General features: G+C 36.9%; 1 protein-coding gene across 1 annotated transcript in view; it reads left to right on the plus strand.

Annotated features, from left to right (window-relative positions):
- Nucleotides 1–10,433, plus strand: part of NCKAP5 (NCK-associated protein 5) — a gene marked incomplete at its 5' end in the record, with an annotated part of 54,073 nt that extends 43,640 nt beyond the window's left edge. Inside the window, one exon of the mRNA XM_009580625.1 lies at nt 10,075–10,433. Coding sequence (XP_009578920.1) covers nt 10,075–10,433 — 359 coding nt within the window. The remainder of the gene's footprint in view (nt 1–10,074) is intronic.
- Nucleotides 10,434–11,202: the final 769 nt, after the last annotated feature.

Below are 11,202 nucleotides of genomic sequence, written 5' to 3' on the forward strand. Positions count from 1 at the left end.
CAGAACTTGCTCATCAGAAACGACTCACACTGGTGCATAAAGCTGATTAAATATCCTCTTGTTCTACTGAGTTGCTCTGCATCTTTTCAGTGGAATTTTATTAGCACAGGTTTTTCGTATGGGTGAGAAGATGAACAGGCTACTCTGCAGAATGGAGATTGCTGTGAGAGGAACAGTATTATGTGGGTTTGGGCCACTAGAAGTGGGATGAATAGTGTCTGCTGTTCTGTGTTCTTGACTCTTGTTTGGCATTTGGGTATTTATGCAGGAATTAATTTTGAAATGATGGTCTGAAGGAGTCTATGATAATAGAGTGAAATTTCTGTGTATTTTTCTAATTGTTACTTACATTCCTTGAAGATGATGGAGAACCTTGCCAATGTGAATAATAAGAAACTAAATCCATTAGTGTCTTCTAATTTATGTCAGCTTACCTTCTTCACAGTCTGGCAAAGACAAATCATTTCTTTGTACTTTAAAAGAAAGTACACATATTACTTGTCTAATTGCCAGTTTTGCAGCACTGCTGCAGCCTACTCTCTGGCTTGTCGTCCTTCTGTGGAGAAAATTAATATTTTGGATCAACACTTCCTTATTAGCCACAATGATTTGCTGTTACTTTCCTTCTTTGTCATTACATTTATTCACCCAGAAATACCAAATTTTATCACTAGAACGAGAAGAAGCGTGGCTCTTTATACATTATATATAGGATACAGTCTAATTATTATTCAAGATACTGAGAATCTGCTGGTCTCATTCAGGCTTAAAATGTCAATTAAACAGCATGGCCGGGTTCTTCAACTCTGAAGTTAATGCTGGTATGTTGATTTACACTACTTTACAGTCTGGCCCAATCTATATTCATTTTTATCACTCAAATCAGGACTGTGCCTGATTATCATACTTACTACAGGATAGTACATGCCAGTATTCTGTATAACAGTATGAGTCCTATTTGAAACTTTTCTACTTTACATGTTTTTTGCTTCTGGCTAGGACCATCTGTAGATGTATGTATGGAGCTTCAGTGATGCATTTCCTAATAACTTTAATTCATATACCTGAAGTACAACCGAGCAAACTGAAAAGCATTTTGAATGAGTATGTGTTGAGTTATTTTAAACATTTGTTTCAACTGTGCTCACATGGACTTTGTGCTTCTTTTCTGCAATGACATCTAGTAGAATTTTTATGAAGAATAAATTTTCACCTGAATTATCAATTATATTTGAGCTGTATCATCATAAGCCTTACCAAATTCTCACTCTGAGGATAGGATGCGTATCCCTAATTTTGATGTTGTCTTTGCCATTTTTAATTGAGTTTGAGGAGCTTTGATTCTTGTCTTCAGTCAGTGACCTGAATTGTTGACATTTGATCATGCAATTAGCCATCATAGCATGTCATAGAAAAACAGGCTCTTCAAAAAAAAAAAATCACTATATTAGAGAAATGATACCTATACAATTAGTGCATTGTTTTTAATACTAGGTGAACTTGAGAATTTCCAGTGTTTGGACAATCCACTGTGAGGAAAAGAAAAAGACATCAACAAATACATTTATAGCGGATAATTTCCCTACTTCCTATCTATAACATGCAAAGAGATCCAGTATGTTGTTTCAAAATGGTCGTTCTAATGATGTTTTTGAAACACCATGTAACATTGCATATGGGGTTTTTTTGCAAAACATAGACTTCCTAAAAAATCTCTGCTCATTCTTCTGGCTTTAAATCATGATGGTTTCTTACCGACTCCTGCTTGGATGCAGTTAGTTTCACGGTGATTCAGCTGGTTTGGAGGAGCTGCTTGAGTACTGAAATGGAAAGATTATAATTCACCTAAAGGTTACTCAGAGCTCTCTGTGGTCACTCTGTTAATGAGTGTTCACCTCATTAATTAAGAAATAAAATTAGTCTTGTTTCAGGTGTGCATGTATATTTTTAACTGTTTATTAGTAGTACCCTTAAGTAAAGCCATCTGCAGGGCAGAACTAAAAATAAATTATTTAAAGCTTCATTTAATATGCATGTGTCTTTAATTTCAGTCTTTTTTTTGTACTAATAAACAAAAAGCAGTGATGTTACTAAAATAAATATAGTATGATCTCCTGTGCATTTGCGAAATACAGAGCTTCCTATGCACTTATAAACTGGTCTGTGTTTACCAGAGAGCATTTATGCTTAAAGCACTGTCACTAGTCCTATCTGTTGGGAATAGAAAATCAAAGAAAGTATCTCAATGTGAGTGAAACCAAACTCCAATTTGTGAGCTTAAGAGCAGGTAAATCAGTGGTTCCATCCTGTTCCATCCCGTTATCCTTAAATGCTTCAACCACACTAGTCAGTGAACAGAAACCCTCAATGGAACAGCCAAATACCAGCAGCAAACGCTCCCTTGGGCACTGTGTGCGGTCCGTGTATCTGAGATGCTACGTGTGACCTCTTCTCTTTTGTAACTGCAGTCTAATGCAGTTATTCCCAAACTAAAGTTAAATCAGCTGCCTCTAAAAATATTAGCAAAAATAACAACCTTAATGCTTCTTGCAAGTATTTTGCAGCTTGCTATTAATTCCTGAACAACCTCCAAAAAAGATAGAGTAAAGCTATTTGTACACAAGCATTATTCATTCAAGTGATTGCATGTTCGTTATATACTGGTTGCCAAACTCCCAAACTCCTAGGCTCTTTATCCTCAAAATATCACTGTGTAATGGGGAGGTGTGATTAGCTCTGTGTTTTAATATGAAGAACTGGGGCATAAAGAGAGAAAGAGATAGGCCTGGGGTTACATGGAAAAGGATGTTGTATTTTAAGGTTGGACTGGAATTAAAATGAGGCAGCAATTATCTGTTTCAACTCAGAAAATACATTTCAAAGATGGGATTGTGGTCATGGAAAACTGTGAAGACAACTGTCAAAGTATTGGACAAATGACATTGAAGCTGGTGGGTTTTGCAAAAAAAAGCTTGACTAGAAAGAAGCAATAGAAAGAACACTGAATAAGTCAGTAAAGTCTGTATTTATTGTGTTTGTTATTATTATTGTTATTATAAATAACCATAAATTGTAATCCCAGATTCAAGCAACCATGAATGAAGTTCACCTGTGGATCCATCATTTGAAAATACATTGCACAGTCCTCCTCCCATTTATCCTTCCTTAGTATACATTAGAAATAATTCCATTTCACCAGTGCAGCACCCATGGGAGTATCAGGGCTGTGAAAACTTATGTTTTTTCTAGTTTTACCTATGGTAGGTTTTGGGGTTTTTTAGTTTTCCATACTGGTTATACTTCAGATCTAGATAGAAAACAATAATGCATTCATCTTTGACTAATTGGATCAAATTATAGTGTAAACCCAGAAGGAATAATCTACTTAAAATTGACATTGATTTGGCAGAAATACGTTCTTTTTTTTTGTGGTTGCTTTTGCATTGCAGATGAAGAGAAGGATGTGCAAATAAAGAGATCTGTTTTGCCATCTGTAGTTTAAGTTCTTCCTGCCAATGCCACATGTAGCTTAAAGATGTTTATTAACTGATAAAGCAATTTTGCAGATACCTATTTACATTTGAAATATTATTCTGAAAAAAAGAAAAAGTATTAATTAATAATTTGGCATGTTTCAAAATACTGGAAAAATGATACTCCCTTTGTGTTTCAGAAGATAATAACTATGTGTTCTCTGGTTCCCTGTGTCAGTTTAGTAGAAAGTCTTGAACTTTCTAATGCAAAGAAAGGTAACTTGTTAGAATTTGTGTATTCTGTTACTGATGGGAATTATGTCCTTTCATTTTTAGTGTCCTAGATACTCCTTGCAGAAAGCCCATTCAGTCTTACATATCTCTCAAAACCTTCTTTCAAGGCTTAAGTGAGTCTGTACTTCTGAAAACAGCTTGCTGGAAATTTCCCAGTGAAACTGCTCCTGACACAGAGCTATTTTTGACTGATTTTTTTTTTTCCTGAAAATGTCTGCTTTCTGTGGAAAATTCTGGTGTTTACTCAAAGGTTTCAGCTGAAATTTGTGTCAATCATGTGCAGTTTTATAGGCCAAAACTTGAAAATTTATGTGACGAAGATCTCAAACCAGCTGTAGTGGTGAGCACAGGGGAGAATTCCACTTTTTTCATGAGCTGGGGTGATGCTTTGAAAGAAAATATGTTCCTGTGCTACTAGCATTATACATAGAAAGCCTGATTTAAGCAGAACTACCTGTGATCTTTTGACCTAAAATACAGCTGTCCTCTTTGTTACTGTTTATTTTTAATGTTAAGATAGATTGGCCATCAAAGTAGCATACATGCTTCTGTAGCTTTGCCACCTCCAAATAAACTGTTAGTTTGTGTCAGTCATTTGAAGTAGAGATAATGTCTGCTTGCAGTAATTGCATCTGGTATCCATCAGTATGTTTCATTAGTAACATTGTGGTCCTACCTGGTGGGGAATGGCTCAGGTTATTGAGCTGCTTCTGGAAATCCTGACCCCCTCAAGCAGCACTGAGAGGTGGCTGCCTTCTGTCAGTCATGGCACAAGTTGGTAGAGGGGCAAAACTGTACTTAGAACACGTTAGGGCCTATAATTATTTCTTCTCAGGACCTGTAAGTCCTTCCCTATATGCCCACATCCAGAAATGTGTCTTCTTATTATGTTTAATTCAAAGTGGGTGAATTGCCTGACCATTTTGAATGACATTATGTATGCACATAAGACAATATACCTGCTTAATAGAATTGCTGATTGACACCTTATTATTTTAGCTCTATGGGTAAAACTTCGGATCTTGTGGTTTCCATAAAGATTTTTATGGATGATTTAAGCATCATAATAAAACTCACATACTGTTTTAACTAGATGGTCAAAATAACCATGGTGAATATATAGACTTCTTAAAAGTATAACAGTCCCTATGCGAAGAAAGACTGGTATGTGATTTGTGAATAGACTAAGCATCTGTGAAATTCTTTTTAAGATAGGACATTAAAAGACTTTATTAGAATGTGAATCTTTACTTTACCTGAGGAAACATTTTGAAACACTCTCCAGTTACTCAGTTAAAGTTTTGTTTACAATAACATGTGGCATTATATCCCCCTTAGTAAAAGTATCTTTTCACATTATTGAAGAAATGTGTATCAGAAGCTGTGTTTAAAAGCTGTGCCATCACCTTGTGTCTTCTGTTGTATGAAATTCATGAAATCTCTTGGGTATGTGCTAGGACTCAACACAGGTTTACAGTAGTTCAACGTTAGAAAGACTAACATGTACCTAATGTAAAAGTGGGACAGATTTTGCTCCGTTGCTTATTTCGAGTAATACCCTATTTTGCAACCATCAGTGTAGAACTTAGCCTGAGGGAGGCTGGACCTACGTTTCTTGTGTTGTGCTGGAAGCAATTCCCTTCATAGTAGGTGTCCTATGTTTTCTTTTATTTTTTACCCCAAGTTTATTTTCCTTTCACATGTGTTGTATACAAAGAGTAACAGAGAAGGGTGCTATATAACAACATAAAACAGTGTGGTACCAGCTCAGACTGGGAGCTTCTCTTGCTCTCAGAGTGTCTCTGAAGGAACACAAAAGCAACGTCAGCAGTCAGCTTCCCTGGGTATTCTCTCCCAGGCTCCAATGATTTGTACCAAGGGTAGTTTCTGAGCTAGAGATGGTGTATTTTTGGTATCTTTGTGGCAAATGTTTCAGAAGAAATAAAAAAAGTTGAAAAATAATGCGGTTTAATGATCTGTTGCTGGTATTTAAGATACATTTTCAAAAGATCTATGCTCAGGAGAATGCCCTAAAAGACTTTAATGAATTCTAGGTTGTCAGTTCTTGTCAGTGGCCTATGTTTACTTCTAACTCTTTAATTTTTGCATTTCAGAGGAAGATGTAAAAATCCCACAGAAGGCACTGCTATTGTAGTTTTCCCCAGGGATTATCTCATTTTTAGAATTCCTGATACCTACCAGGCTGAGTGTATGTGCCTTTTCTATTCTCCTCTTGTCCATGCCCTCAGAATGGTGCACAATTTTCAAAGATCCTTTTTATTCCATCTAATTTGGGTGCTGACTCCATGTTGAAGAGGTCTTGGTGGTCTATTGATACCAGAAAACTCTGGTCAAACTCTGGCCAGTGATGTTGGAATATGCCAAAACCTGTCCCAACTGTACAAATTACCATGGTGTCCAGCTGATGTAGGACATAAACTGCACAATCATCTTGCCTGTGAAAATACTAGACCTGAAAATTATTGAGAAGTAGGGAGTTCAGCGAACTTTCAGAAAACTTTCTATGCAGTGTTAATTCCTTTTGCTTAGTAGCTGAGAAGCTTCTCAACGTTAGAGGTCTTCCTCAGATTGTTCACTAAGCTCTTACAACACCCTGTCATCAAAAGATTCCCATGCCATCAGGGGTTTCTTGATTTCCAAGAAATTTCTCTAAATCCTTCCTTAGTTCTCTTTTCAGTTTTGAGAAATGTTCCTCTACAGTAAAAACTTACAGGGACTTCCAGGGACTTTGTTTTCTACCCAGACTCAAATCCATATGATGGGAGGGAGGGAAGGGCCTATTTCAATATTTCAGACTTCTGATTCTAGTCTGATTGTTCAGTGAAATGGCAGATGGTGAGTCTAATGTGTCCGCTATAAAAACTAATACCATTGCATGAGCTTCTTTCTTCCCTGGCAGGGAAAAAAAAATCAGGCAAGGAATTTGGCTTGTACACCAGGAAAAATTCACAAGCAAAAGCAATTAAGCTCATATATAACTCTTTTCAGACTTCAGTGTTTTGCAGAATCATTTTTCACCTATTGAGATTTAACTTTTACATATTTTCATTATGTAGTCTTGTGCAGCTCTCACTGATAACAGTCATCTGAAGTGTCAGTGCAACTGATGAAATCAGATGGGCCATGAACGGTTCGGTTTGAAAGCTGTCACTGAGATGTATAACGTATTTTTTGATTCTGCAGTCGCTTCATAAATTTAAAAACAATGCAAAATAATGTATATTCATTCATTCGGTAATACAAATTGTTCTCAGAGATACTTTTTTATTTGTATAATATAGCTTTAGGGGTGAATTAGTTACTTTTATTAGGGAAAAACTAACATCCATGAAGAATTTTGTGGTGTACTCTGTGGATTTAGGACTAGATTTCTGAGGATTGCTCAACATAGTTGAGTCACAGGATTTTTCAGAAATCTATTTTTAAGTGTCACAATGGGAGCTGTTGAGCTTTGAGCACTTTGAAAGCCAGACCCTTTTGTAGTTGTTTAGAACTAAAAATTAGTGAGCTGTTTCAAAAATGTTTTCCACATGGGGTATTTCCTTTATCATGGATAAAGTCTCTATGAAGAAAGACTATAATTGATTAAAACTATTTTTCCTTTTAATTAAATGTGACACTTCTGGTGTGCTCCTCCATCACTCTCCCAATTATTTTGGGAACAGCAGGAGACTGTATTTTCTTGGAAGTATGGCCCTCGGTATTCATTTCTCTTGATTTTATGCTGTTGCTTTCATGGTCCATTCCTAGACATACACAGGGTAACAGTGGGCAAGACAAATCCTTCTGTCATTTTAAGAAACATGACCTTAGAAGATAAAATAGTGTTCATCTTCCAGTTTGCCCTGAGCAAAAGACTTAGCTTTGCTGTCTGGTATATGTTTTGAGCCCACTTAATTTTCTTGTAATAATTAGGAGGGACTCACTTTTTAGTTTCTTAGAGAATGCTCAAAAGGAAACAACGCTACAAAATCATTCAAAGTCCCTGTGGAACTGGGTTGCAAAATCAGGTTTAGCATTAACCGTACAGACAGCAGAGGGAAGATTTCAAATTTTTGTTTTCAGGATGTTCTTTTCTGTGGTGCTTCCAGTGTACTCCATGTCTCTGCTGAAGAGCTCTGCCTCTCCAACATAATCAGTGTTGCACAACCTTCTTCTGGTCAAGAGGAAACTAATGGAATTCCTTTCTTATTCTATGTTTTCCTTTATTTACTAACTCTGTCACAATAGTTATTAATTGAAGCATTGCCTGTCCATGAAGCTGTTGAAGCTTGATTATCTACAGAGTAAATGGCAAGGACAGACACCTAACATTTTACCTTACTTTTCTGCACTCTGTTATATCATGAGAGGAACAGTTCACCCACTTCTAACTAGGTATTTTACAATTCAAAAACAAAACAAAAATCTTAGGGGAAGGATAACTAGGGTAAGAGGGTTCAGTGGCTGGGATACCTCCCTTTGACGCAGCAGAGCAAATATAATTCTCTTCTTTTTCACGTTCCCTGGGCAACCTTCAGCAACTTCTAAAATCATGATGACACATTAGCTCAAAAATGTGATGGAAAACATAATTGCCAGCTAGCCGTGGCTTCCACACCTTATCTCCTTATACCTATGGAAAGAATTAATTGGGATGCAGTAATTGTGTGAGAGAAATCAGAGTCGCTTGTTGCCTTTTTAAAAGATAGTGCGTAGTTCGTTTTGCAGCTCAGCTAGGCCCTGTGAGGTTAATGTGCTAGTATGACTTTCAGTCTTTCTTTGATCCTGAGTGACAAGGATAAGGTGATGAGGACCGTGTAAATATAGACTGCTCCTCTTTTGACAAGAACCAGGAAACATAAATAGACATTTAATTTATCTGTAAGTAGTTTCTTACTTGCTATCAAGTAAGGCCCATTGAGATTAAGATATTAACAGAAAATGACCGTGTTAATGTTCTTATTTAAAAAACAAACAGGCAAAGCCTACAGAGGAGAAATATATCTGAATTTCTGAGAGTATTAGAAACACTGCAGAAGAAAAAGTCATGAAAATGACTTGACAGAGGACTGCTAACTACAACAGACTTAAATAACAAATGGGCATATCATAAAAAAAAATCAATACTCAGGAACACAGAAAATAGAGATGGAAAAGATATATTGGGTCATATTCTGCATCTCCTGCTAGAGTACAATTGTTCACTGCAGTATATCTTTTATGCAGTGTAGCCTTAAAAGCAAAGGAAATTCCGCTATTTCCTTTGGGGGTGTCTGCCACAGACTGAAGATCCCACTGTCAAGGGATGTTTCCAGACGTTTAACCTAAATTATGCTCATTTTCCAACCATTAGTGCTGAAGTTCCCTCCGTTGTGTTTATACCTTTCAGAAGGACCTTGCCATCGTAGTCCCTTCGATATTGTTTGCTCATTATACAAACAAAAGGCAAGTCTCTGGGAATCAATAGAAAATGATAGGGCAGGGTGGTGCTGTTGCATCCTAGTTGCTAGAATAGCAACATGCACGTATCTACACTTACATCATTAATAGAGCAGCTTTCTAGCAGGATGAATTAGCTGGAGGGCTGTGTGTGACCATACTGCTTCCAAACCAAGTACTTGAAGTATCCCTGTCTGGCATTGTGTTGGAAAGTGTACGCTTACCCATAATGGGATGTGCAGAACCGGAGTGTAACAAGGGAAACAAAGGCATGGCTGTTGCTATCCAAGTTTTTCAGGACGCTCTGAGACATGGTTATCTCTAGGAGATTCTGTAGATCTTAATTTTGTGTAAGAATAAATGATACATTTTGATTAACACCTTCTTGTAAGAGAAACAATGAAGAAAGCAGAGGTATGGGGAGGCCAAGCTTTTGTGGAGTGTGGGTTTATGTAGGAAGAAATACATTACACTACTCAATCCCTCACACTGGTACTCTCCAGACTTTCTGTGGGCCTTCAAACTAAATCATTTAAAAATTCCAGCTGTAATCACTTTCTAGGATATGCCCTTCTTATTCATTATCACATCGTAACTCTGAAGCAGGCCAATTTCAATGTTTTGGCATCTGTTAGTTAGTTTAATTGCACCTCAGAATGGTTTTTCATTGTATTCAATTAGGTAGATGTATTGTGTCAAAACCATACAAATGACAGGTAACAGCCTACTCACAAAACACAAAATATTTTCTTTCCTTGAAACCTTCCCTTGAAGATGCCCTTTTTTCCCATAGACCCTTTGACTGTCTTTAAATACCAGCGACACCTTTAGCTCCACCCTGTCACACAATTCTCCTGTATCTTAGAGTCTTGCTGCCAGATGAGGACGCTGGACAGCGGGATTGGAACCTTCCCCCTTCCTGACTCAGGGAACCGATCTACAGGGCGACATGTTTCTAAGCAAGAATCAACCTTGGAAACAGAAGTCCTTGCACCGTCTGAGCAAGTTCTTCTTTCAGCTCCTTCAGTAAAAGCCAAAACTCTTGAGCGAGAAGTGCCTTCAACAGCTAAAAGCCAGGAGTCTGTGGAAAGCATAATTAGTCACTCAACATCTGATCCGGCCATGACTGCCAAAGGTATACGACCTTTTCAAAGTCGCCTTCCAAAACCAGCTTCCTCAGGTAAAATGTCAATTACACTGAAAATCACATTATTTCTGCTCTGACGTCTGTTTTGATTAGCAGAAGTCCTATAATAATGACAATTGATAACAGAAATGTTAAATGCAGTGCAGAAGATATTCTTTTTATGAATGCATAAGGTTAACAAGTTTGTGACCTGAGCTGTATGGAAATTTTATTACACATAATGCTTATCTGAGGAAGAAAAATGTGTTAAGTACTTAAATCCTTTTCTCAAGAAACTGTACTTGAAGAAGAAACATATGCCAGCCTCGGAATTTGACTTGAGTAAGAATGCAGATGTTCAGCAATATTCAGGATCAGATTTTGCGGTGAAGTACAAAGCATAGCCATGTTGTGACATAGAAAACATATATTCATAAAGACTTGCTTTTGAAACCAGATTTGGACTAAAGACTCATTTGGCCTCAATGCGTAAATTCTGTCCCAATGAATATATGGCCTTGACCTCAAACAAGACTCTCATTACTTTTATTACATTATACAAATACCTTTCTATATACGAACATAAAATACCTTACTTTCCTTACCAGCTACGTGTGTGTTTAAATATAAAACAAAAGCTGACAAAGGAATAAAAGGACTAGCAATCCAGCAAAGCACCAACAAATAACTTTGTATTAGTAAATAGTTTCATTGAACTCTGTGCAATTTTTAATAAATGCACACTGACCATTTATATACATTTTTGAAGGGTTTTGAGTTATTAATATATATGTCAATACATTAGAAATAATTTGTTGTCGTTTAACCCTGCAGGCAGCTAAACACCGCACAGCCGCTCGCTCACTC

Source organism: Fulmarus glacialis, unplaced genomic scaffold, assembly GCF_000690835.1.
Source record: "Fulmarus glacialis isolate BGI_N327 unplaced genomic scaffold, ASM69083v1 scaffold12366, whole genome shotgun sequence".
Lineage (NCBI taxonomy): Eukaryota > Metazoa > Chordata > Aves > Procellariiformes > Procellariidae > Fulmarus > Fulmarus glacialis.